Below are 27,581 nucleotides of genomic sequence, written 5' to 3'. Positions count from 1 at the left end.
AAATAATAACGCACATAAAAGAGTACCTTTGAACAATAACACTATTTTAGCTTTTAAAATGCCATTTCAGCTCAAGAGCTTAAAGAAAGAATAAAAGAATGACTTGGCTGCTAATCATGTAGGTCATCCTGACAGTGGGTGGCGCTCTAATGCGTTGGTTAAACACACTAATTCAACATATGAATATTATGCAATACTAACTTTCTCTCTGGTACATTTTTTTGTCCTTTTAGTGCGGCCTTCAACCTTTATAGTATTCCATATATTATTCCATCCATTCTACCATATGTTGCAGCCTGATAAAAATAAAGCCACGGGACTTTGGACACGTCTGCCTCCGAGTGTGCAAGTGTTCCTGAAAACGTCCCTTGAGCTTCTAAGACAACAAAGCCGGTCTTGGGTTAATTTGTTTTCACAAACAATGCTAATGACTGCGATTAATCCGCTAGCTGGTGATCAGCGGTGCTGCAGGCAGGTAGCAAAAATACATTGAGATGAATGAGACGGCGGCTGCGCTCATTCATCTCGCATCTCATGATGATGATGATGATGATGATGACGGGGACGATAACGCTAATGATGATGAAGCACAGGAATTATCGGTTCCCGTATTTTAATCACAGCAAATAACACATTCATCATTCATTTGATCCAAATACAGCTTTGGGCGTTAGGAATCTGTCAACATGGCGTCCACTTGGATTTGGACTTTTTGACGTTAATAAGGGACATCAACAAAAGTATTGGGACGTTGACGGGCGAATTGAATATCTTGCTTTTCCAGTTGAGACGTCAAACGCAGCTCATGTTTGTCGAAATTCTTCTGGCACATCTGGAATGTTCTAGTTGAAAACAGACAGGCTTCGCTAGTCAGTCGGATCGTTTCAACTGTAATGTCAGCACTTTTTGCTCAAGTAGCTACGCTAGTGTTGCTAACGTCCATTTTGAGCTTTTACCTCCTCAGAGCAGGAGACACGCCTTCTTCTTGGCTTTGGGCGTCTGAGGAATGAGGACCGCTCTGATGGCTTCATCAAACACCGTCTTCAGACCTCTCTGGGTGAGCGCTGAACACTCCAGGTACTTCACTGCATCTGGGACACACTGTATGGACAAAAGTATTCGGACAGCGACAGGAAACGAGCAAAACGTTGGATTTGGTTACCGATCTCCTTGGCCAGAGCGAGGCCTTGCGGGTACGTGATGGGCGACAGTTTCTTCTCCTTCAGCTTGTCGATGGTGTCCTTCTCGTCCCTCAGGTCCAGCTTGGTGCCAACCAGGATGATGGGGGTGGACGGGCAGTGGTGGCGCACCTCCGGGTACCACTGATGCGGGGAAAAGAGGTGAGTAGGAGTAGTTGGTTGGTAAGTAGCTGGTGACTGCTGATGGATGGAGGCGGGATGCCGTGCATGGTTACTTAACGCTTTGATTTGCTTGACATTTGTACGCTCGGCTGCCTCCACGTCATTGATTGATTGATTGATTGGGAACGTGGAGAAGTGGACTCGCGTCGATGCTGCCCACTCCACTGTCCTTTGCATTTTTATTTTTTTAAACTTAAAGAATGAGTCGGAAAACTAGTTCCTGCTTGTTCATATGTTTGTTAGCTAGCAGGCTGCTTCCTGGTTCATGAACCAGGCTCTGTCCAGACGGCGACTTCCTTATATGGGCGTGCCCGGGTACAAGCTGCTAGCTGTACAAGCTTAGAAAACATCAAAAAGAGTAAAAACTTTTTTTTTTAACTGTAGATGTTTGCTACTTTGCTACTTCCTGATTCATGGACAATGACAGATGATGGACCGTACCATCTTTTATTCTTTCTCAAGGGAGGGAAGGTTCCGCTGGGATTAAAATAGCAAAAAAGAATATTCACTCATTTTCTACCGCTTATCCTCACGAGGGTCACGGGCATGCTGGAGCCTATCCCAGCTGTCTTCGGGCGAGAGGCGGGGTACACCCTGGACTGGTGGCCAGCCAATCACAGGGCACATATAGACAAACAACCATTCACACTCACATTCATACCTATGGACAATTTGGAGTCGCTAATTAACCTAGCATGTTTTTGGAATGTGGGAGGAAATCGGAGTGCATGTGGATTAATTAAATATAATTTTTGATTCCAATTTAGTTTTGTGATCATGCAAAACAATGATTAGAGCCCTTCAGACATGAAATAACACCCCTATATTTATACTCATTCATTCATTTTCTACCACTTATCCTCATGAGGGTCGCTGTTTACCACCTTCAAACATGATTAGAGCCCTCTAGATATGAAATAACACCCCTATATTTATACTCATTAATTCATTTTCTACCGCTTATCCTCAGGAGGGTCGCTGTTTACCACATTCAAACATGATTAGAGCCCTCTAGACATGAAATAACACCCCTATATTAATACTCATTCATTCATTTTCTACCGCTTATCCTCAGGAGGGTCACGGGGGTGCTGGAACCTATCCCAGCTGTCTTCAGGCGAGAGGCAGGGTACACCCTGGACTGGTGGCCAGCCAATCACAGGGCACATATAGACAAACAACCATTCACACTCACATTCATACCTATGGACAATTTGGAGTCGCTAATTAACCTAGCATGTTTTTGGAATGTGGGAGTAAACCGGAGTACCCGGAGAAAACCCACGCATGCACGGGGAGAACATGCAAAATCCACACAGAGATGGCCGAGGGTGGAATTGAACCCTGGTCTCCTAGCTGCGTGCTAACCACTCGATCACCGTGCAGCCGCAAAAAATAATATAAAATCCGAAAATTTCGTGGAACATGTTGAATGTTTACTAGCAGCCTACGTGATGTGGATGCTACCATTTTAGTCCAGGGGAGGCAAGGACTCTCCTGTGACACAAACGTCAACAAAAGAAAAATCAAAAGAAGTTTGTAAACAAAACTCACCTTTGCTCGGACATTCTCGTGCGACGCCGGACTCACCAGGGAAAAACAAATCAGAAACACATCCTGGACACAAAAAAAAACAAACACATAAAAATATGCTATTAGAATATTCAAGCAAGTTTGATTGATTATTTTTTCCAATTTTGCTTTGTCGAAACTAAATTGACTTCAAACGGAATTAACCCAAGTTGGCCTCTAGGTGGCACAAGGCGTTATCAGCGCCATGGCTAACCCGTGGATGATGCTACATTGAGGGTAACGCCATGATCAGTACATGACTGCAACCCGTGAAAATATGCCCCCTGCTGGCTGGATCTATATTAATATAACTAAAAACAAAATTACATCGAGAAATGTTCTGTGCTTCATTCGTGCTGCCCACCGCATCCAAACGCCTGGAGAGCACTTCGAAATCGCGCTTACGTCAAGCGGTTTCCATAGCGACCACGCTCGTTAAATTGAGAGCAATAATGCATGGCATTCTAACTCCTCGCTGGTTACCATGGAGACAAACACCACTTTTGAATGACATGCCGTATAATAACAGGTTTGTTTCTTTGTGTGTGAGTACCGTCTGGGGGTAGGACAGGGGGCGGAGCCTGTCGTAGTCCTCCTGTCCGGCCGTGTCCCAGAGGCCCAGATTGACCGGCTTGCTGTCCACCATCACGTTGGCCGAGTAGTTGTCAAAACTAGAAGAACATGATTGATTGGGTATGCGTGTCATTCCGATCAACACAGTTGGACGCACAACGTAGCAACAGCTGTGTGTGTGTGTGTGTGTGTGTGTGCTCACACTGTTGGAATGTATTCACCAGGGAAGGCGTTGGTTGTGTAGCTGATGAGAAGACATGTTTTCCCAACAGCCCTAAAACACACACACAAAGACAAAAAGTGAACATAATATATACTACATATTGTACTCTACTACCCAATATACAGTAGTAGTAGACATCATACAAGAAGATGTTCCTTTTTTTTACTTCCAAACAGGAAATAATATTATGCTAGTATTAGCATGTTAGCAATGCAAACATTCTAACATTAATAAGTTTAACACCTAGAATAATAGTGGTGTTTATGTAAGTGCCTCGCTATTGGAAAATGGCTAGAAATGCTACCATGCTAATATTAAGCTGCTGCCAATGCTAACATGCTAATGTAAGCATGTTAACAGAAGTGTTTATATAATTGCTTAGTTATGAAAATGGCTACAAATAATATTATGCTAGTATTAGCATGTTAGCAATGCTAACATTCTGATGTTAATAAGTTTAACACCTAGCATAATGGTTAAGTGTTTATTTAAGTGCCTAGCTATATGAAAATGTCTAGAAATGCTACCATGCTAATGTTAAGATACTACCAATGCTAATGTGCTAATGTTAACAGAAATGTTTATATAAGTGCTTAGTTATGAAAATGGCTACAAATAATATTATGCTAGTATTAGCATGTTAGCAATGCTAACATTCTAATGTTAATAAGTTTAACACCTGGCATAATAGTGGTTAAGTGTTTATTTAAGTGCCTAGCTACATGAAAATGGCTAGAAATGCTACCATGCTAATGTTAAGATGCTACCAATGCTAACGTGCTAATGTTAACAGAAATGTTTATATAAGTGCTTAGTTATGAAAATGGCTACAAATAATATTATGCTAGTATTAGCATGTTAGCAATGCTAACATTCTAATGTTAATAAGTTTAACACCTAGCATAATAGTGGTTAAGCGTTTATTTAAGTGCCTAGCTACATGAAAATGGCAAGAAATGCTACCATGCTAATGTTAAGATGCTACCAATGCTAATGTGCTAATGTTAACAGAAATGTTTATATAAGTGCTTAGTTATGAAAACGGCTACAAATAATATTATGCTAGTATTAGCTAAACAATAGCAGTGGCTATTGTCTCATCAATGTAACATTACTGACACCTAGTGACTATTGTAGAGTACTACATATATCACAACCTCTTTGAATGTATCTTCTGAATGCCGCATATTTGTATTTTACTTCATGTAGCCATTTTTACGCTTCAAAATGCATAATTTATGAAAGAAATATGTACATTTGCTTCAATACACATATAATTTTGACAAACAGTAGGTCGTATTCAACCATGAAACAGCGTGATTTATACATTTATATATTTTTTCAAAATATCTGTAATTGTATGAGAGTAAAGTCAAAATATTACAAGAAAAAGTTGCAATTTTACAAAAATAAAACTCCTCTCTATATATTAAAGGAAGATGAGAAATAATGAGGACAATTATGAAAAATAATGTTATTTTTGTCACATACAGTGGGGAAGCCAAAATATTAAGAGGACAAAAAATTGAAATATTCGGAACGAAAAAATATATGGTAAAAAATGAAGTTGGTACTACTAGGATTTTTCACTTATATGACAAAGCTGAGTGTTATATGATTTTTTTTGAAATATATACCATAGAACATGCTTGCATATCTACATGTTACTTCCTTTCATATTTCACTATATCTTTGGTAAAATAAACAGAGTCAGTGCCAGCACGTGTGTCGGTACGCGTGTGAATCAGAAATAAGGAAGTGTTGGAGAAAACAGGAAGTGGGTGGATTTAAAGCATCACATATGATCTCTTCATGGGGATGTGTTGTTGCGTCTCATCTTCTGTAACCACCACACAGGATGTTAGAATGAGGTCTATGTCAAACGAGTAGATAAACATTTTTACAGCGGAGTGGTACGGTCCAGGAATCCAGCATGTCTATTGGCTGTCTTTCTCCATCAAGCAGGAAGTAGCTCGCTAATTAACAAAGAAATCCCAATTGACTTCACATTTAGTTGGCCTGGGTGGAAAGGCTTTGCCTTGCGAGGCTGCGTGGAGGCTGAACCAGAGTGAAACCTGTTCGTGTTTACTCATCTGCGCCACTTCTGCTTCACAACTTCCGTCATGATGGCCCCATTTCTCACCAAGTTAGAAGCATGCGGTTGGGCAAAATGTTTGCTTAAGACTTAAGAATTAAGCCGCGTTTAATTCAAGCGTTCATAGATTTGATTTGACTAAAAGTTGACAGCGTAGTACAGCGACGTTGTTGTTCAAAGGATACTAAAAATGCTAAAGGATACTAGCATTTTTTACTATTTTCACAAGTACACACATGTATAAACACAATGCTCACATTAGCACGTTACCATTGGTAGCATTTCAACATTAGCATGGTAGCATTTCTAGCCATTTTCATGTAGCTAGGCACTTAAATAAACACTTAACCACTATTATGCTAGGTGTTAAACTTATTAACGTTAGAATGTTAGCATTGCTAACATGCTAATACTAGCATAATATTATTTGTAGCCATTTTCATAACTAAGCACTTATATAAACACTTCTGTTAACATGCTCACATTAGCACGTTAGCTTTGGTAGCATCTTAACATTAGCAGGGTAGCATTTCTAGCCATTTTCATATAGCTAGGCACTTACATAAACACTAGGCACTTACACTAGGCACTTACAACAACCAATATTGCTAGGTGTTAACCTTATTAACGTTAGAATGCTAGCATTGCTAACATGCTAATACTAGCATAATATTATTTGTAGCCATTTTCATAACTAAGCACTTATATAAACATTTCTGTTAACATTAGCACATTAGCTTTGGTAGCATCTTAACATTAGCATGGTAGCATTTCTAGCCATTTTCATATAGCTAGGCACTTACATAAACACCACTATTATTCTAGGTGTTAAACGTATTAATGTTAGAATGTTAGTATTGCTAACATGCTAATACTAGCATAATATTATTTGTAGCCATTTTCATTACCAAGCACTTATATAAACACTTCTATTATGCTAGGTGTTAGCATGCTAATGTTAGCATATGTCTAAAATATAAATATTTCTGTTAACATGGTCACATTAGCACGTTAGCATTGGCAGCAGCTTAACATTAGCATGGTAGCATTTTTAGCCATTTTCATATAGCGAGGCACCAAGAACTTATATAAACACTTCTATTATGCTAGGTGTTAGCATGCTAATGTTAGCATACGTCTAAAATAAATGCAGGTGTAAACCTCAATATGGTGGGAACGACGGTGGTAGACGGTGGCCTACGAGTGCTTTTCCATAGAAAAGCCGTTTAGTTTTTAGCTTCTTTTTCTTCATCTTCGGACACCTCACCTCGCTCACACGACACATCACAGCGGAAGTCGCTCCCGCTCGCCAACTGCACGTTCTTATGTTTCAAATGGTTTTATGACATAAGTAGAAAGTAAAGAAAGTTAAAGGCGTACCCGTCTCCCACAACCACACACTTGATGGCCTGCATCCTGCTCCACTCGGCACTGCTCACACACACTGCACACACACTCCGAGACGCAGATCTACGTATGTGAGGCCACTGGAAATTGTAACACACACACTCTTCCTACTTCTGCTGTGTGTGTGTGTATGTGTGTGTGTGTGTGTGTGTGTGTGTGTGTGTGTCAATGCATTGTGGTAAAGTGCACTACATTCCTCATGAAGGTGTTGCAGTCACTTCCTCCTATGTATTTACTAAATGCATGTGGTTTTGTTTCTTTTAATTTGACATACATATTTTATGAAATAATGGTAATTGTTATTCAAAAATTTCTTTTTTTTACATTTTTGTTGATATTATTATTCTATATTAAATATTTTATACAGTATATGCCCTGCTATTGGCTGCCTACCAGTTCATAACTAAGCACTTATATAAACACCTCTGTTAACATGCTCACATTAGCACGTTAGCATTGGCAGCAGCTTAACATTAGCATGGTAACATTTCTAGCCATTTTCATATAGCTAGGCACTTACATAAACACTTACCACTATTATGCTCGGTGTTAAACTTATTAACGTTAGAATGTTGGCATTGTTAACATGCTAATACTAGCATAATATTATTTGTAGCCATTTTCATAACTAAGCATGCTCACATTAGCACGTTAGCATTGGTAGCAGCTTAACATTAGCATGGGAGCATTTCTAGCCATTTTCATATAGCTAGGCACTTACATAAACACTTACCACTATTGTGCTCGGTGTTAAACTTATTAACGTTAGAATGTTAGCATTGCTAACATGCTAATACTAGCATAATATTATTTGTAGAAATTTTAATAACTAAGCACTTAAACATTTCTGTTAACATTAGCACATTAGCATTGGTAGCATCTTAACATTAGCATGGTAGCATTTCTAGCCATTTTCATATAGCTAGGCACTTAAATAAACACTTAACCACTATTATGCTAGGTGTTAAACTTATTAATGTTAGAATGTTAGCATTGCTAACATGCTAATACTAGCATAATATTATTTGTAGCCATTTTCATAACTAAGCACTTATATAAACACTTCTGTTAACATGCTCACATTAGCACGTTAGCATTGGTAGCAGCTTAACATTAGCATGGGAGCATTTCTAATACTAGCATAATAGGCTAGTATTGTCATAATAGGGATAGGCTCCAGCGTACCCCCGATGAGCTCACACATTTTCAAAATGAAGGCCATTGTTCATTTCAGGTACACGCTAAATGAAGATATTAATATTTGGAAGTGTTGCACATTCAAGATTGAATGCTTGAGCTAAAGTCGTGACGACAATGCAGCCTTTCGACACTTCCTGCGGGGTCGGGACAGGACGTTACCTTTGGTTGGCGTAACTGGAAGTGGCCAGGTCAACGTGCGTGTGAGCTGACACTTACATAATAATAACAGAAATAATGATGCGTGATTTAAAGCAACCTACAGTGTCATCTTATCAAAGTATTACCACCGCAATGAATGATTAGTAGTGAATATTTTATTTTGAAGGGTTTTTTTTTTTTAAGTAAAAAAGGATGAAGTGATACTGAGTGGAAGGAGGCGTGGCTAGAGGAGATTTAATGTGCTGATGCTGCCACCTCACAGGCCACTTTAGACCTTTACTTTGACAGTCTTCTTTTGTGGTTGGATCTCATGACTGACTGCCAAATGGGTAAGACTCATTTTTTCATGTTTTTGTTATTATTATTATTTATGTGGGGGTCTTTTTCTTCTATTTTTGTATTTTTTTCTTCTAGTAATAGTCACTTTTATGTGTGATTTTGAGTATTTAGACATGTCATTGTGATTGGAGACATGTTAAGTGTTAATAATAATAATAATAATAATAAAATGAGAAAAATAATATATTTGCATTTTAGATTACTTAATATAATGTTGTCATGTGACTTTGTGTAGGTGACATCCATACGTCTTGATGTCATGCATCTCCAAATAAGCCAAGGTTTATAAATCCGTGTTTCTGTGTACATTTCATTTCTTCCACATGGTCGCTCTTTAAATGCTTCTTCTTTTCCCATCATGTATCGACTTCACATTTTAGATGACTTATTGTGTGTGTGTGTGTGTGTTCGTGTGTGTGTGAGCTCGCTTGTTGCACAAGTGTCGCACAGGAAGGGTGTGGAGCTGGCGTGTTGTCGTTTACATGCGAACGTGTGCAAAGAGGAAGTGCGGCGGCGTGATGAGACTAAGTAGAGCTTACTAAAGAACACGGAGATGTTTCAGACTGAACAGGAAGTGAAGTCAGAGACACACGCCTGATCAGGTGTTTGCATACGGGCTAGCGCATTGGGATAGCTAGAGAACGGGAATAGTCTTGACTATTCCAGGATGGTCCTGACAGTAAACATGGAAGTCGTCCCACAGAGTTAGAAGCTTGTGTTTCTCCTCCAAATGACCAACTTTCCTCCACGTGACACCGGTCTTGTTGTGTTGCAGTTCTGTCAGACTTCACGGCAGATGAGAAGATGGAGCTGGAGAGCATCAGGATGTACAAGAAAGAACTTCTGGACGACATCCAGGTACGGCATCCGTCACGTCGTCCACACATTCCAAGACAAGACAAAGACTCCAGTTGTGAGTTTTCTGTGCAGAAGCTGAAACTGCAGATCGACAGCGTCATGGCCGAGGTGCTCAGGTTTGAGTCGGCCGAAGATGAGGAAAGGTGAGTCCTGGTTCAAGTCTTGGATCACTGAGGCGGTGTCATTGCAAAGATTTGGACACAAGATTTGGACACACGTTTGGACACACGTTTGGACACACGTTTGGACACAAATGGACTCAGACAATCAGCAATCAGCAATCCCTTTTTTATCACAGTTAAATGGTAATGGTAATGGTTTTATTTCATTTGAACATGCATCAGATTACAATTGAATGCATCCCATAATCAGTTCACAGTTCCACATGTCCAAAAGGAGTAGGAAGAAGCAAAGCTTATTAAATCCTGCCTTCCTAATTTAATTTAATTTAATTTAATTTAATTTAATTTAATTTAATTTAATTTAATTTAATTTAATTTAATTTAATTTAATTTAATTTAATTTAATTTAATTTAATTTAATTTAATTTAATTTAATTTAATTTAATTTAATTTAATTTAATTTAATTTAATTTTTTGCCACGTACCAAAGTACGAGGTGATATGACCATACAATGACATAATGGGTACCATAGTAACTGTCAATATAGTGATATATATTAGATATTACTCAATCCATTCCATAGTTTGATTCCACATACTGAAATGCTATGGCTTTTTAACGTAGTCCTAGCATATAAGTGTTTCAAATTTTGTTCTTCCCTGAAATCATATAAATGGCTCCAGACCTGACTATGAAGTAGGATTCATTTTTTTAATGCCATATTTTTGTAGTTATGGCATAGAATATACCTGTTTCCCACCTTCTAAATATGTTTTTTTTTTAACATTAGAGCCCTCTATACATGCAATAGCACCCCTATAGTCACCTTTACAGTCCAGTTACTCATAACATGAGTAGACATAACATGAAATAAATAAGTCTTATCATCACAGAACATAGTCAATTTCTGACATAAAGCTTGTCTGTGTTGCACTAAATGGGTGGTGGACAGGAAGTGACAAAGGGGGTTATGGCTACAGCACTATCCCGTGTTGTTATTGTTATTATTATTTTGCCTGTTGTCTCGACAAACAACTTCTGGCGATGTTTCCTGTAAGCAGGACCATGGGGAGGAAGCAGTTCTACAACGGCAAGAAGAAGTTCAACATGGACCCCAAGAAGGTGAGATGGAACAAGTTTCTGTTGTTGTTCCAAATCGAGCGATGACTTCCTGTTTAAACGCGTCAAGAGCTTGTGCGGTTTCCTCTAGTCTGCTGATAATGTTTGACGGAAACAATACGCCACGTGAGCATTGAACCCAGGGTGAAAGTAAAGCTGTCCGCCAACAATGTAAATACGATACACGAGATTGGGTTTTAACATTTTAACATTGATTTAATTTCTACGATATTACCACCATGACAAACCGAGACTATATGACTGAGAAGAGGGCTCACTCTGCTCATGCCGTTGTTCTATGGAAAAAACACACCAAAGTACAGAAATGAATGAGCAGAATGACCCAATATTGAGGAAAAGCGATAGAAAACTCCATCCAAGTCTTCTACTGGTGGCGTCTGGTGCTTGTGTGTCTCAACCCAACATAACAGTCGAGTACCCCGCCTCTCGCCCGAAGACAGCTGGGATAGGCTCCAGCACCCCCCATAACCCTTGTGAGCATAAGCGGTAGAAAATGAATCAATGAATATAAATATAGGGGTGTTATTTCATGTCTAGAGGGCTCTAATCATGTTTGAAGGTGGTAAACAGCGACCCTCGTGAGGATAAGCGGTAGAAAATGAATGAATTAATAAATATTGTGTTAGCAATACCATGAGTGGTATTGAGTGGACCTCACAGCTAGGAGATCGGGGTTCAATTCCACCATCAGCCATTTCTGTGTGGAGTTTGCATGTTCTCCCCGAGTTTGCATGCGTGGGTTTTCTCCGGGTACTCCGGTTTCCTCCCACATTCCAAAAACATGCTCGGCTAATTGGCGACTCCAAATTGTCCATAGGTATGAATGTGAGTGTGAATGGTTGTTTGTCTATATGTGCCTTGTGATTGGCTGGCCACCAGTCTCTTGCCCGAAGACAGCTGGGATAGGCTCCAGCATCCCCCGCGACCCTCGTGAGGATAAGCGGTAAAAAAATGAATGGATGTCATGTGACTGGTTTGCTGTGTGTGTGTTCAGGGTATAAAGTACCTGCTGGACAACAAGCTGCTGGACAAAAACGCCCAATGCATCGCAGAGTTCCTGTACAAGGAGGAGGGACTCAACAAGACGGCCATTGGAGACTTCCTGGGAGAAAGGTGAGGAATTACTACTACTACTAAACAGGAAGCTAAACAGCTAGTCAATCAGAGTCATGGTTGTAACACCTAGCGCTTTGGTAGATAATCGAACATCATTGGCCTGTTAAGATAAGGACCAGGAGAGAAGGCGGACCAGACCAAAACCAAAACCAAAAGTCTCGGTCAAGCTCAACCGGACTTCTGCTTTTTCCTCAGAGACGAGCTCCACCTGCAGACCTTGAAGGCCTTCGTGGAACTTCACGAGTTCTCGGACCTCAACCTGGTCCAGGCACTCAGGTCAGGACTCCCCAAGAAGCGCTTTTATGTAACTCTTGTCCAACAACGTAACGTAGCTTTCTATTTGCTGAAGAAAACATCTGATGGATAGTTGGCAGAACCTTATTTTAGTATGTGTAGCGAAGCCTGCATTACATCTGTGTAGACTGTAGTCTTAACACAAAAGCCAAGTTGGAACCACTACATACGTCTCTCCAAACCTTAGCATACATCCCGATTTGCACGCTTATGAAGGGGCGGAGCTAGACTCAGAGGCGTGTGTTGATTGGTGGACACAGGGTGGTCACTTCCAGAACAGGAAGAAGAGATAATGTGTTTGACCCCGCCCTCTGGTCACATGACAGACAGTTCCTGTGGAGTTTTCGTCTGCCCGGCGAGGCCCAGAAGATCGACCGCATGATGGAGGCTTTTGCCGGACGCTACTGCGATTGCAACGTCAACGTCTTCCAGTCCACCGGTGAGCTCGACGTATAATCGACCGAAACGCCTCGAATGTAACTCGTGACGAATGAAATGATCTAGTCCAAGCTCCCATTGAGTCAGAGCGTCTTCCTGTTGGACTTTCACTTCTCGTTTCTACGTGCTGGGGTGGGGGGGGGGCATGATGTCATTGCTAAAGGCACTTCCTGTCTGACTGACAGACACCTGCTACATCCTGTCCTTCGCCATCATCATGTTGAACACCAGCCTGCACAACCCCAGCGTGAAGGACAAGACCACGCTGGAGCGCTTCGTCTCCATGAACAGAGGCATCAACAACGGCGAGGACCTCCCCCGCGACCTGCTCTCGGTAACCACGGACGACACGCGTCATCATTAGGAACGCTAGACGCCATCCGAAAACATGACGCATGATTAGGAACGCTGTTGTTGTTCATTCATTCATTCATTTTCTACCGCTTATCGTCACGAGGGTTATGGGAGTGCTGGAGCCTATCTCTTCTAAATATGGCTGTTAACACTATTAGAGCCCTCTAGACATGAAATAACACCCCTATAGTCACCTTAATAGTCACCTAATATCATAAACATTCATTCATTTTCTAACGCTTATCCTCACAAGGGTCGCTGAGTGGTGCTGGAGCCTATCCCAGCTGTCTTCTTCGGGCGAGAGGCGGGGTACACCCTGGACTGGTGGCCAGCCAATCACAGGGCACATAAAGTATTCCCGTAAAGTGGGATTCCTTATTCATAAATGTGGATATTTTCATGGTGACAGCATAGAAAACCTGGTTACGACCTTCTAAATATGGCTGTTAACACTATTAGAGCCCTCTAGACATGAAATAACACCCCTATAGTCACCTTAAAAGTCACCTAATATCGTAAACATTCATTTATTTTCTACCGCTTATCCTCACAAGGGTCGCGGCGGGGTGCTGGAGCCTATCCCAGCTGTTTTCGGGTGAGAGGCGGGGTACACCCTGGACTGATGGCCAGCCATTCACAGGGCACATAAAGTATTCCCGTATAGTGGATATTGTGGATATTTTCATGGTGACAGCATAGAAATCCTGGTTACGACCTTCCAAATGTGGCTGTTAACACTATTAGAGCCCTCTAGACATGAAATAACACCCCTATAGTCACCTTAATAGTCACCTAATATCGTAAACATTCATTCATTTTCTACCGCTTATCCTCACGAGGGTCGCGGGGGTGCTGGAGCCTATCCCAGCTGTCTTCTTCGGGCGAGAGGCGGGGTACACCCTGGACTGGTGGCCAGCCAATCACGGGGGACACATAAAGTATTTTCGTAAAGTGGGATTCCTTATTCATAAATGTGGATATTTTCATGGTGACAGCATAGAAAACCTGGTTACGACCTTCCAAATGTGGCTGTTAACACTATTAGAGCCCTCTAGACATGAAATAACACCCCTATAGTCACCTAATATAGTAAACATTCATTCATTTTCTATCGCTTATCCTCACAAGGGTCGCGGGGTGGTGCTGGAGCCTATCCCAGCTGTCTTCTTCGGGCGAGAGGCAGGGTACACCCTGGACTGGTGGCCAGCCAATCACAGGGCACATATAGACAAACAACCATTCACACTCACATTCATACCTATGGACAATTTGGAGTCGCCAGTTAGCCTAGCATGTTTTTGGAATGTGGGAGGAAACCGGAGTACCCGGAGAAAACCCACACATGCACAGGGAGAACATGCAAACTCCACACAGAGATGGCCGAGTGTGGAATTGAACTCGGGTCTCTTAGCTGTGCACTGTTGTTGTTGTCGTTATTAATTTGCACTTTATTTATTTTTGAAATCCTCAGAAACTATACGACAGCATCCGGAATGAGCCTTTTAAAATTCCGGAAGACGACGGGAACGACCTCACTCACACGTTCTTCAACCCTGACAGGGAAGGATGGCTGCTTAAACTTGGTAAAAAAAAATCAATAATTTATGTTAATTTTCCTCCATGAAGACAAGGATCAATACTCTTGTTGTATCCCATCATGCACCTGGCGACTATGCAGGCTTCACTGTTCATTGGTTCCATATCTATATTGCATAACAATGACATATAATAGTATATCAGTATATGTATTCCAATGGCATTGAGTACTGTGCTTTTTGACGTCAGGAGGCCGAGTGAAGACGTGGAAGAGGCGATGGTTCATCCTGACTGACAGCTGTCTCTACTACTTTGAGTTCACCACCGTGAGGACCGCACTTCCTGTTAGCGCCAACCAGCTAGCCCTCTCTTGATGGTTTGTTTCTCCTTGCAGGACAAGGAGCCCCGAGGCATCATCCCGCTGGAGAACCTCTGCGTCCGAGAAGTTCCCTTTCCCCGCAAGCCTGTGAGCTCTTCGTTCGTCGGAACGTCACGGTAGAAACGAAGCCGCAAACGCCAAGTTTTGATTTCATTTGGTTCTGTCATCGTCTAGTACTGCCTGGAGCTGTACAACCCTAACAGCCGAGGACAGAAGATCAAAGCGTGCAAGACGGAGACGGACGGCAGGGTGGTGGAGGGCAAGCATCAGTCGTACGCCATCTGTGCCAGCAGCGCAGACGAACGCGACTCCTGGATCGCCGCCATCAGGTAAGAATTGCTTTTGAAGAACCCCACAAGAACCCGACTGATTTTAGGAGAAACCCTCTGAGGGTCACGTTCTTCGTCTTGTCCCTCATGGTCCAGGGCCAGCATCACCAAGGACCCCTTCTATGACCTGGTGTCGCTACGCAAGAAGAAGCTAATCACGCAGAACCAGAACCACCAGGACTGAGATGGAGGTTTCCTGGCTTAACGGAAGACGGCAGCGGACGTTCTCCTTCTTTGGGTCAGAACTTGGCCAGCGACACTGAAGACGTTTGTGAGTTTTCTCCTCCGGGTTTTGAATAGTTTTTATTCTTTTTCTTTTTGGACCCTTGAAGAGGAGACTTTAAGAAACTGGACTTGGTTGAAGCTTGGAAGGTGGTTCAAAGAGGTTCAGATCTGACTGGAGCTTCATGGCTTCCTGTTCCTCCTACGCTGAGCTCAACGCACTTGATGTGACTTCTGCTTTCATTTCAGGAGGACAAGGACAGAAATAACATCTTAATAATATCTCAGTGAAGATAGCATCCTCCTTTTGTATGACGGATTACCAAACGTGTTTTTTCATAGACGGAAACGTACTTCACAGGTTTGTAAAAAACACTTACCTCATCAAGGAGACTGTTTTTTTTCCAAAAATAATTTAATATTTTTATATTCTACAATAATAAAATAATACATAAAAAAACACTTATCAAAAAAAGCATCACTGTCTTCCCACGGCATACGAACTCTGCCCTCAAGTGGCCACAAAAGGTTACTGCATGTGATACTACATTTTAAATGTATTTCATTCACATTTTTACATAATTAATTCTACATCATAAACACTATGTCAGTCTGGTTCCGGTCCATCAAAATCCCAGGAGGACACTTGAGTGTCAAACCAAAGACCCACTAGATTTTAGACCCACTGTAAGCGTTCCCATAAGTGACCGTGAAACTGACTTAACAACCGCCGGTCACCTTGTACTACTGCGTTTTACCGCCAGAGGGCAGCAACGTACCTTTGAATTCATTTTTAATGTAATGCAGTCGTCCCTCGTTAACCGGCCGGACAGCTTGTAGTACTGCGTCTTACCACCAGAGGACAGCAAGGCACGTTTAAATTCATTTTTAATGTAGTGCAGTTGTCCCTTGTTAACCGGCCGGTCAGCTTGTACTACTGCGTCTTGCCTCCAGAGGGCAGCAACGCACCTTTGACTAAATTTTTAATGTAGTGCAGTCGTCCCTCGTTAAGTTGGCGCATAGAACATATAATGATTTTCTAAATACGGATTTCAACATTATTAGAGCCCTGTAGACATGAACTAACACGCCCACAGTCACATTTCCACTCCTATTATTCATTGTTTACAACACATTGCACAACTCTTATGCTGCAGGGCCTCCAGACAGGCTAGCTAGCAAGCTGGTGAGCTAACGTCGAAACTTAACCCTTTAGGCACCAGTTTTTCAAGAGGTTGTAGCTTGAGAATGGTTAGAGATAATAGCATACTGTCAATGAGAAAAGTCCTCGGTATGATTCAAATTTTGTGATGGAAGTAAATGTACTCATGTAATTTACATAATATGACGTCACCAGGCTCAGAATTTGTCAGATCCTCGTCTCCAGCTTACCAGCTCATCAAAATGTCTGATTCAGTTGTGATACTCCTCCTCATTGCTCAAGCATCGTCACTTAAAGCGATATCTTGAACATCACTGTACTTACCACTTCCACACAAAATGGGAGTATTTTATTTTCATTTTTTTACAATATGACGTAGATGCGATGGCTGACTTCATGCAGTGTTAAGGTGATTTAATGTAAAGAATTATTTTGTATCATTACTGCCACCTAGTGACCAGAATACCACATATTGAATATTTTGACTGAAAATAGACAATTTATCATTTATTAGGTAATTTCTGAACAACTGTGATATGAGAGATGATTGTAACAAAGTATACAATATTCTTTACTACAAACTTCAACATGATATCAAAAAAGGCACATAAATGGTCACACTGATGAATTGATAAATGTTATTTATTTTCCTGAGTGTCAAATGTAGGAGGCACTTATCGATTTATGAAAGGTCAGCGCTACTTCCTGTGAGACACTGCAGCAAGTCTTTTTTGGGGGAAAAAGTGATTTTAGTGCTTGTAAACCATTAGAAAATGAAAATAACAGTAATCATCTTTAAAAAGACGTCCTTGACGTGACCTCAGGACACTTTGCAGACCTGTTTGTTCCGACGGTGACTCTTTACACCTGTGGACAAAACAGAGGAAATAAATATTAATTATGATATCTTTTAATAACAATTCCGTTCACAGACGATATTAGTTCGTTTAGAGCGATGCCATCCGAAATGATTCAACATTCCCTTTGACCCAAATGGAGTCATTTATTATATTTAGCCAAAATATCCCAACGATTCCACAACAAACACAAAAACAAACATGACAATATTTAGTATATTTAATATATTCTACTATTTACTGTTTATTTTCTCTGGGTTTGTAATGATGAAAATACATCAAAGATTGTGTATGACCAAAGAGGGCTCACTGTGTTGCTAAAGACTTACTGATGGTGTCCTGCATGGAGTCCACCGTCTGTACGGAGTTGGTCCTGGGTCCCAGTGTCGACGGCCTCTTGAGTAGTTTGAGCTTGGGAGGCGACTTCACCGTCACCTCGAAGTTGTCATCGCTCTCCAGGTGGCCGGCGGATCCCACGGGGGCGTGGCCGGCCTTGTTGGCGGGGCTGTTGATGGACAGCTTACTGGACGACAGTTTTTTGGAGAGCCTCTGCTTCAGCGTCAGTTTCTTCTTCTCCTGCGGAACGCCTTTGGGCTTCTGGAAGAACTCCTCGGGCGCCATCGACGGCAGCGGACTGAGGCGGTCCAGCTTCTCGCTACTGGTGACTTGCGGCGTTCCCGGATCCAGCATCTCAGCGTTCCGTAACAGATCCGGCCCCCTGGACGGCCCCTGCAAAGACCTGGGAGGGTGCGGGACATCCGGGAACAGGAGGTAGTATTTGGGATTGTAGTACTTGTGGGCCGGCACTTGGATGCCCTCCTTCCGGGAGTCTCCCAAGCTGACCTGGAAGCGCGATGTGGTGGCCGGCAACGGGGGCCTTTTGGGGCCCACTTTGGAACGGACCGTGGCGCTCCTTGTGACCGGCGGGCTCACGTGGAACTCCTTGAAAAGGTCCAACTTCTCCGAGATGGCATAGAGCTCGCGGAAGTCCTGGTCGAAGAACTCCACCACCTGGCCCGTCATCACGGTGATCATGTTGCGATCCATGCGGGACGTGGCCCATGAGAAACTACCGGAAAGACACAAGACCTTTGAGAACCGAGAACCTTTGGAAGTCCTCATTTGGATAAGAACCTTCATGTCCAAATGTCGGGATAATATTCATTCATTCATTTTCTACCGCTTATCCTCACGAGGGTCGCGGGGGCGCTGGAGCCTATCCCAGCTGTCTTCTACACCCTGGACTGGTGGCCAGCCAATCACAGGGCACATATAGACAAACAACCATTCACACTCACATTCATACCTATGGACAATTTGGAGTCGCTAATTAACCTAGCATGTTTTTGGAATGTGGGAGGAAACTGGAGTCCTCGGAGAAAACCCACGCATGCACGGGGAGAACATGCAGAGATGGCCGATGGTGGGATTGAACTCAGGTCTCCTAGCTGTGAGGCCTACGTGCTAACCACTCGACCACCATGCAGCCCACAAGAACATTTAAAAAAGCAAAAATGGAAAAATCTGCAGTAATTTTACAAACATAAAGTCAAAATATTGTGTGAAAAATTGTGTAAGTTATTAAAAATATATACATAATTTTAGTGGCATAAAGTTTAAATAATTATAATACTGTGAGATACAAATAAAACAAAGAATAAAGTTAAAATTTTTGGAAAATTTGGGAAAAAGTTCTAATATTCTGAGAATAAAGTCCAAATATTATGGGAATAAAGTCAAAATTATGACAGGAAAAGTTACAAGAGGAAAGTTGAAATAGTGTGATGCTAACCACTCAACCGCCGTGCAGCCCGGGATGATGTCTCATGGCGTCTTACAGATGAAGATCACAAATCAAAACAGAAACCCGCATGAGGAAGCACTTGGCACGTGGCACACAACCCAGTCGTGATGCTGTCAATCATAACAGCATCATTTAAGAACTAGAATATCGAGTCACGGTTGGCGCTGCTGGGTGGGGTCCGGGTGTTTGCTGCATTGTTGCAATTTGCTTTGTGCTCAATCAGCAGGATTACACTTGCATGACACTTAAGAATGTACAAAAAGATACACAAAAGATTATTGTAGAGCCCACCTGTAGGATCCAAACGCCACCTTGTCCCCGTCCACCAGCATGTACTTGGCACACATGGAACCAGGAAGTCTCCCGAAGGACAGGTTGAAGCCAACTCCGGTGAGCGTTCTTGCTCGGATGTTCTGCAGCCACAGAGGGTCACAGTGGGTGGGGGTTGGTGAAACAGAAGGTAGACATTTTAATATGCAAAGTAGCTGACCGAAGCGGTTTTCCAAAGTGCACGCGTCACTTTTGAGAGTCATGGAAGACCAAACAATGTTTTCATTTTTCAGAATTTAAGCTCACCGCTTCCTTCATTTCTGTGTTATGGAAGAACGAGGCGAGGTGCACCTTCGCTTATGTCGCATGAGGAAGTGTCTTTGCACAAATATTAGCAGGTGTTGATTGCACACAAACGCCTATAAACACGTTTACCCCCTCCAATAATCAAGCCTGTTCTGCCACTAAATTGTTATAATGGAAAAAAGTGCCATTTTATGAAGATAATGTGGTAATACAATGTGGAAAATAATAATATAACAAAATATGATCGGCTGCACGTTGGTCGAGTGGTTAGCACACAGGCCTCACAGCTAGGAGACCCGAGTTCAATCCCATGTGGAGTTTTCTCCGGGTACTCGGTTAATTAGCGACTCCAAATTGTCAAAAATAAATAAAGTGCAAATTAATAACGACAACATCAACAACAGCAGCGCAGACCTCACAGCAAGGAGACCAGGGTTCAATTCCACCCTTGGCCAGCGATAGAAGATGAATGAATGACTGAAATTATATATATAATTTTAATAACTTACACCTTTTTTCACATAATATTTTGACTTTGTTTGTAAAATTACTGCAGATTTTTTTTAATAATATCCAAAAATTTAAACTTTATTCTTTTTATTTGTATCTCACAGTATTACAATTATTTAAACTTTATGCCACTAAAATTATGTATATATTTTTAATAACTTACACAATTTTTCACAATATTTTGACTTTATGTTTGTAAAATTATTGCAGATTTTTCCATTTTTGCTTTTTTAAATGTTCTTGTGGGCTGCACGGTGGACGAGTGGTTAGCACACAGGCCTCACAGCGAGGAGACCCGAGCTCAATCTCACCGTCGGCCATCTCTGTGTGGCATTTGCATGTTTTTGCATGTTTTCTACGGGTACTCCGGTTTCCTCCCACATTCCAAAAACATGCTAGGTTAATTGGTGACTCCAAATTGTCCATAGGTATGAATGTGAGTGTGAATGGTTGTTTGTCTATATGTGCCCTGTGATTGGCTGGCCACCAGTCCAGGGTGTACCCCCGCTTTACCTACTTTTATATTATACTTATACTTTTTACTACTACTTTTACTACTACTTTTTTTTACTGGACCCAGTACTGCTCTCTGTGTTGGTCTGGCTACAGAGTCTGATTCCCCATGAGGTGGGCGGAGCTACTGGACGATCACAGCATGGGCATCAACACAATTCCTGACTATCAGGTAGTTTTTACTTCCTTGTTTACAGTCGTCCTGCTCGGAGTATTTTGTTGCTGCACATTCCTTTAAAATAAAAATATTTTTTTTTCATCTGGAGCGTCCTCGCCTCTGCATCCGGGGATCCAAACCCGTACACACACAGCCCTTGCTGTACAGTTTGGACACCCCCTTCACTAAGGGAGTATTAAATGCTGTGACTAACACTGTTTCTGAATTCCTTGTCGTCTTACCCGCAGGTGCTGGGCGCCGATCTGCAGCCGGGAGCACATGTCCAGGAAGTGTGGTACGCCGTGGTTGTCCAGCAGGATGTAAACGGGCACCGCGCGGCGCCAGGCGGCGTCCATCAGGTCCTGTAGGATCTGCAAGTCAGTGAGCAAGTCCATGACGATGGCGATCACCTGGCAGGAAGTAAACAAACAGGCAAGAAACAACCATTATGTCAAAATGTTGCGTGCTTCGGTTTTTGTATAATTTGGTTTTGGTTGGACTTTTTGGAGGGAATTTCACTTTAGGGATGGGAATGGGGAAAACGATTCCTGGGAATGGTTTACCAATTCTGCAAACCATTTCCCAATCGATTCCAGTCACCACACTGGTTGTTTACCACCGACCTATCATAGTGGTATAGTGGTATAGTGGTATAGTGGTATAGTGGTATAGTGGTATAGTGGTATAGTGGTATAGTGGCATTGGACTGAAGATGAGCTATCTGCTCCACTGATGTTCACCAAAGGCGTGTGTTGCAAGCTCGTATACACGGTGACGTGTGAGATCAGCGATGGCTTTATTTTGTCAGGCTGCCCTGCGGCGTGTTGAGTCGTGCATGGAGACATTTGGGAACTTTTTAGCACTGAGCATAAAAAATGCAGAGACCGACATTCAAGCTCAGACTTGTGGAAGTTAAGTGTTAAGAAAACATCTTGGTGAGAAAATACCACGTGATAATACGCCTCCAACTATGCTATGTCCAAGCTTTCTCCAGCGAGGGCCACTCACGAGGGTAGCGGGGGTGCTGGAGCCTATCCCAGCTGTCTTCCGAACTGGTCGCCAGCCAATCACAGGGCACATATAGACAAACAACCATTCACACTCACATTCATACCTATGGACAATTTGAAGTCGCTAATTAACCTAGCATGTTTTTTGGAATGTGGGAGGAAACCGGAGTACCCGGAGAAAACCCACGCATGCACGGGGAAAACATGCAAACTCCACACTAGAGATGGCAGAGGGTGGAATTGAACCCTGGTCTCCAAGCTGTGAGGTCTGCTTGCTAACCACTCGACCACTGTGCAGCCTAAGGTGTAAGTCATTAAAAATATATATATATAATTTTAGTGGCATAAAGTTTAGATAATTGTAATACTGTGAGATACACAGAATAAAGTTTACATTTTTGGAAAATTAAGTTGGGAAAAAGTTCCAATATTCTGAGAATAAAGTCCAAATATTATGGGAATAAAGTCATAATTATGATAGGAAAAGTTACAAGAGGAAAGAAATAAGAAATAAATAAACTGTAATTCTACAATAATAAAACCAAAAAATTAAGAGGAAAAAAAACAAGGAATGTTCTTACTTATGCATATTTTTCAACTAATAATATTCCTAATACAAACAGAAACTGTATGATTTATTAGTATATTTCTGCAAAAAAAACATGATAATGGGAAGTGCAATGTGGATTTTATATTGGATGACTCTACATGGTGTACCTAATGAAGTGGCTTTTCCTTTCTTTCTTTCTTTGAATGGAAGTTTTCAGACTGGAGCAAAACTCCAAGACTGCAAACAAGGCGGAGTCCGTGTTAAACGTACACAGGCGCATAAAACACACTGGCACTCTCTCCACTTGAAATTCTACAAGTGTGCCGAGTCAGATCTCTGGCAACCGACGTGAAGACAACAATCTGGAGGAGAAAGTGTAATCGGGGTGAAGAGTGGGAAGGAAAGAAAGAAAGGAGTTTTTCCAGCATTAATTAAGTCCCGAGTCCGAGTTGTGCAATAACAGTCAGTAAAACAAGCCTGTCACTGACCCAGTTCTAGCCCAGGCCGGTCCGAGCCTAGCAGGAGGAAGGGATGAGTCAGCGGAGCGGTGCCACTCGGTGAGCAAACATTAAAGTCAGGAAGTATAAACACACAAAAGCACTGGAGGACCTTTTTAATGGAGGCGTGATCACGTATTAATCACTTATATCCTCACTGCCTCTTTTATTCTTCATTTAATTATACAAGCAGGAAAGGGGCGCTGAAAGAAACTGATAAACACAATAATTGGTGTACTTTTACTATGAAACTGTACTGCAATCTCTGTAGCCATGTTTACATGAGTTTTTCTCTTTCCGAATGACCTTTCCGAAAGCAATGGTATCCATGGAAAGGAATATTCCAATCGCATGTCTACATGCGCTGCTATAATCAACCAGAATAGTCAATGGGGCATGCCCAGTAAAACGTAAACATATATATTACGTGATACCGACTTCCTCGAGTTTTTCTTTCACTTGTTGGAATAACTCCGTATTTCGTAATAACCCAAATGGACTTATATTGGAATATTTGGGTCCATGTATACGTGGCTTGTGTGGAGGTTTTCTCCGGGTACTCCGGTTTCCTCCCACATTCCAAAAACATGCTAGGTTAATTGGCGACTCCAAATTGTCCATAGGTATGAATGTGAGTGTGAATGGTTGTTTGTCTATATGTGCCCTGTGATTGGCTGGCCACCAGTCCAGGGTGTACCCCGCCTCTGGTCCAAAGACAGCTGGGATAGGCTCCAGCACCCCTTGCGACCCTCGTGAGGATAAGCGGTAGAAAATGAATGAATATTATCAACTTTTGAAAGCTATTATTAATTGGAACAAATTTTAACAGCAGAATACAACAAATAGAAGTGTAATGGAAGCTAACTCTTAGCGTAATGACAGTATCATCTTGGTTAAACCTTAATGTGCAGCGACGTGCTCACATCCAGAGCAAATTCCGACTCTCCCAATATTCTGACTGCCAGATTTGGAGGGAATTTTGGGGTACCAAAGTAGTTCAGAGGAGATAAATCAGAGTTGATCAAATAGTATTGCTCGTATAGGGTCTTACAGAAAGTCATATTTTTTTCCCCAAAATGCGTATTTCCCCCATTCGGGTGTTAAAAAAAAATACTTTACATTGTGAAAGAAGCCAGCTCTGGAGCTGTGGGTTGCTGACCCCTGTACTAGTGTAAACTAATAAAGCTGCATCCTGGAACTACTTGGTACACCTTGAAATAAGCCACGCTTGCTAGATATACGTAAGATAAACAGTGGGAAAAGTAGACCCCTTTATGCATTGGTGGTCCCGGAACACAACAAAACAACACAAAAACTGTCCAGGATGCACATCCTCGGCAAAATGCAAAATACCAGGTTCATCCTCGGCCTCGAACACACCCCTTTATTCAATATGTCCAACTCAAACAAAGCTAAACAAAGCCAACATGCAGAAACAGTAAGCTCCTTGGCAGAGGTAACCATGGTAATTATAAGCCTCCAACTATCATGGTCATTACATGTGAGCGGAATCAAACAGCACACTATTTTATTGTTCATATGGCATAATGCGCCTTTCATGACGTGGACCGGCACGGCAGATGGTGGACGTACAAACACACCATTGTGCCATGGAGACACAATAAAGCAGAAACTCTCAAATCCAACAAAAGCCACTCATTATTATTCCCATTGGAAGTCATGGATTCATCTGTTCCAGGGTCAAGCTGTGGCCATCCTAAAGCTTTATTTATATTAAATGTGAATTTAGCATTCTCATGTGTCCTAAAAGTGGGAGAAGAAGGGATGCTTATATATTATTATAATATTTTCATCTTCTCACCTTCTCCTTGTAGAACAACTGATAAAAGTTAAAAACAAAGCTCACCTTGGTGGCCCCCTGTATGAGTCTGCGCACCACTTCCTTAATATGGGGCCCGTTGTCTTTGGGTGGATGCGTGTGGACCGCCACCCGGGTCACCCCCTTGAAGAACCCCCAACTGGGCCAGCCTATGTCCAGAGGCGGCACCTCCGTGTCCGACATCTGGGGCCAGTAGGTGGAATGAACCCCCGAGTCCTCCGGGGACGATATGGAGTTTGATTCCACCGCTGCTGCTGCGTGGTCCCCCTCGCCGATTTCCTCGTAGTGCTTGAACGTGCTAGTCAATATTTTGACCTCTCTGGCGGACAGGAAGTCCCTGGTATTGTCCTCCTTTAGGCGCATTTTGAAGGCGCCATCGCCGTTCTTTAGGAGCTCCTCGACGGCGGCGCGGTGCTCTTCGCTGTAGTAGAACTCCGGTTTGGTCTCCGGGACCGGGGCCCCTATGTGGCCGTCCTCCATGCACATAAGTTGGGATTCGGCCATGGCTGCGGCCCGGCAAAGTCGCTGTCAAGTGCCCGGAGGTATTCGTCCCACTTGACGGAAAGCGGCGGTGGATGAGTCACTGCAGCCGGGAAAGTTACCTGCTCGGTAAGGGGGCGTGGACGTAACATGATGCCTTCAAGGACAGACTGAATTTAAAATAAAAACTATTTTCAAGCAATACTACCCTGTGATTATCGTAAAGCCTTGGTGGTTTACATTAATACTTTTACACTCAAACTTTTGCCAGCCACGCGAGTCCTCAGTTTGTGGAAACATTAACAATTAGGAATTTCCCAGCCGCGCTTAAATGCATCAAGCCTTTTAAGCTTCTCTTGAATTATGCTTTTATTTACAAGTTTCTCTGCTGTCATAGAGTTCAAAGGTTAGTTTTATATGAACAATAACACTATCACATGCTGTCGTGGAACATTGCTTCCACTCGGCTCTTAGAACCGTATTTAAACACTTTTCACACTGTCACTTGATTTATGATTTTTGTTGTTGGTCGTCATTAAACAATATGCTTATTATGGTGCTTTGCCTGGTGTAATGCATATTTACCTTATAGAAGTTGGCTCGATTTAAGACGTGTGTGTGTATTTGTGTGTCAAGGCAACAAGTTGGTCTTGATTCTTGTTGGTGTCAGTTTACTTCCGTCAACAGCAGTGGAGCTTGGCGTCACGTGACGCTGGTAGAACTACTGGAAATAGTTGATTATTTTATCTCTTTCTATGGTGCGTTTTGGAACCAAATGAATATTATTGTAATTCATCAAATGCTTACCTTTTGGATGCTTTACGATATTTTATTTTAAAACACAAAAAACATGCCATTCATTAAAATAGTTTAATTATTTGTAGATTAATAGAACTCATTTGACTGTGAAAGTACAAAGAAAGCAAAATCAATGTATAATGTATTGGCCTCTATTTGAGTTGTACTTTTTTCTTGTTTATGTAACTGCTTATTGCTATATGTTGACCTACATTAGACTTATTAGCACGTTTAAACGCCTGATAGTGAAGAATATCAAAGCTCGCACAGCTCTTAAGTCTATTTTGGGAATATTTTTTCCAACTACTGGACTGTTTTCTTTATGTAATTACTCTATCGGACACATGAGGGCAGCAGGCTGCAAGAAAAAAAATATTTTCCACCAACCATTGAAACACTGAAAAATGCAGCCTTGTCTCCTTTTTCTTTTTACATTGCATTTGTCTTTGGTAATTTTAAATTTTAATTTATTTATTTATGTATTTATTTATGTATTTATTTATTTAGTTATTTAACACATTTTCCAATATTTTTAGGATTAGACTACCGTTCTTTTGTAATCAGCAGTAAAACATGGGTAAGTTTCAGGAAATTATCAGTTCCCAACTACAGAATTTTTTTGTGAAAAGATACATTTCAAGCATAACTTTCACTTTGGCACTCCCAGTGGTAACTGGGAGGAAATGGAAGGCTGGAGAGGAGGTGCAGTTGCAGTGGGAAGAGTCCAATGGGGAGCGGTGGAGGTGCGGCAGGCAGGCGTGTTGTGACCATGCTGCCGTGTGTGCCTGTTAGTAATATAGTCCATATAGTTATATAAAAGTTATAACTTATGATACTAAATGTGTGTGCACATCACAAAAGGCGCTTTACTAGCTTTCACTGCGATGCAGCACAGTAGTACACCACCGCATACTCCAAGCACATTGGGTCAATAACTGGGGCGTCACGGCTACAGCACGTGGAAACAACCTCATGATTGTTAGCTAGCTCGCAACTGCAAAGCCACAACAGTCCCTAATTGACTCCAGGAAACAATCTCATTATTCCCACAGATCCTCACCCCTGTATTTATTCAAGATGATAACATGACCCCCCCCCCTTACCCTTAC

General features: G+C 41.9%; 3 protein-coding genes across 8 annotated transcripts; 1 reads left to right on the top strand and 2 right to left on the bottom strand.

Moving 5' to 3' along the window:
• Window positions 1-110: 110 nt before the first annotated feature.
• On the bottom strand, window positions 111-7,361 carry LOC131124971 (ras-related C3 botulinum toxin substrate 2). 2 transcript variants are annotated; one of them, XR_013628141.1, is made up of 7 exons: window positions 7,205-7,361; window positions 3,709-3,780; window positions 3,487-3,604; window positions 2,916-2,978; window positions 1,163-1,322; window positions 957-1,101; window positions 111-842 (listed from the first exon to the last, which is right to left on the bottom strand). XR_013628141.1 is itself a non-coding variant. In XM_058066045.2 (7 exons), the coding sequence occupies exons 1-6, from the start codon at window positions 7,237-7,239 to the stop codon at window positions 961-963; spliced, it is 579 nt and encodes a 192-aa protein (XP_057922028.2). In that variant the 5' UTR covers window positions 7,240-7,359; the 3' UTR covers window positions 111-842; window positions 957-960. The 2 variants fall into 2 exon arrangements, 1 of the variants encoding a protein (XP_057922028.2); XM_058066045.2 differs by having other exon boundaries at window positions 957-1,091; window positions 7,205-7,359.
• Window positions 111-17,897, top strand: cyth4b (cytohesin 4b). Of its 5 annotated transcripts, none has more exons than XM_058065921.2 (14): window positions 111-1,057; window positions 1,257-1,340; window positions 9,705-9,787; window positions 9,860-9,930; window positions 10,969-11,032; window positions 12,045-12,163; window positions 12,362-12,442; window positions 12,787-12,899; window positions 13,084-13,232; window positions 14,724-14,835; window positions 15,038-15,114; window positions 15,183-15,254; window positions 15,342-15,496; window positions 15,593-17,894. In XM_058065921.2, the coding sequence occupies exons 3-14, from the start codon at window positions 9,734-9,736 to the stop codon at window positions 15,678-15,680; spliced, it is 1,155 nt and encodes a 384-aa protein (XP_057921904.2). In that variant the 5' UTR covers window positions 111-1,057; window positions 1,257-1,340; window positions 9,705-9,733; the 3' UTR covers window positions 15,681-17,894. The 5 variants fall into 5 exon arrangements, 4 of the variants coding, with proteins under 4 accessions (XP_057921904.2, XP_078649680.1, XP_057921636.2 ...); XR_009128943.2 differs by lacking the exons at window positions 111-1,057; window positions 1,257-1,340 and adding an exon at window positions 8,842-8,919 and having other exon boundaries at window positions 15,593-15,734; window positions 15,829-17,897; XM_078793554.1 differs by lacking the exon at window positions 111-1,057 and having other exon boundaries at window positions 1,201-1,340.
• On the bottom strand, window positions 17,507-25,894 carry fam83fb (family with sequence similarity 83 member Fb). The gene is made up of 5 exons (XM_058065572.2): window positions 25,222-25,894; window positions 21,540-21,707; window positions 19,833-19,954; window positions 18,067-18,806; window positions 17,507-17,747 (listed from the first exon to the last, which is right to left on the bottom strand). Exons 1-5 carry the CDS (start codon window positions 25,696-25,698, stop codon window positions 17,701-17,703), a joined length of 1,554 nt encoding a protein of 517 aa, XP_057921555.2. The 5' UTR covers window positions 25,699-25,894; the 3' UTR covers window positions 17,507-17,700.
• Between the last annotated feature and the right edge of the window lie 1,687 nt (window positions 25,895-27,581).

Source organism: Doryrhamphus excisus, linkage group LG9 (assembly GCF_037039965.1).
Source record: "Doryrhamphus excisus strain RoL-2023G ecotype Guam linkage group LG9, RoL_Dexc_Guam_v1.1, whole genome shotgun sequence".
Classification (NCBI taxonomy): domain Eukaryota; kingdom Metazoa; phylum Chordata; class Actinopteri; order Syngnathiformes; family Syngnathidae; genus Doryrhamphus; species Doryrhamphus excisus.
The sequence above is the reverse complement of the archived record's forward strand: the minus strand, read 5'-3'. Positions and strand labels throughout refer to the sequence as shown.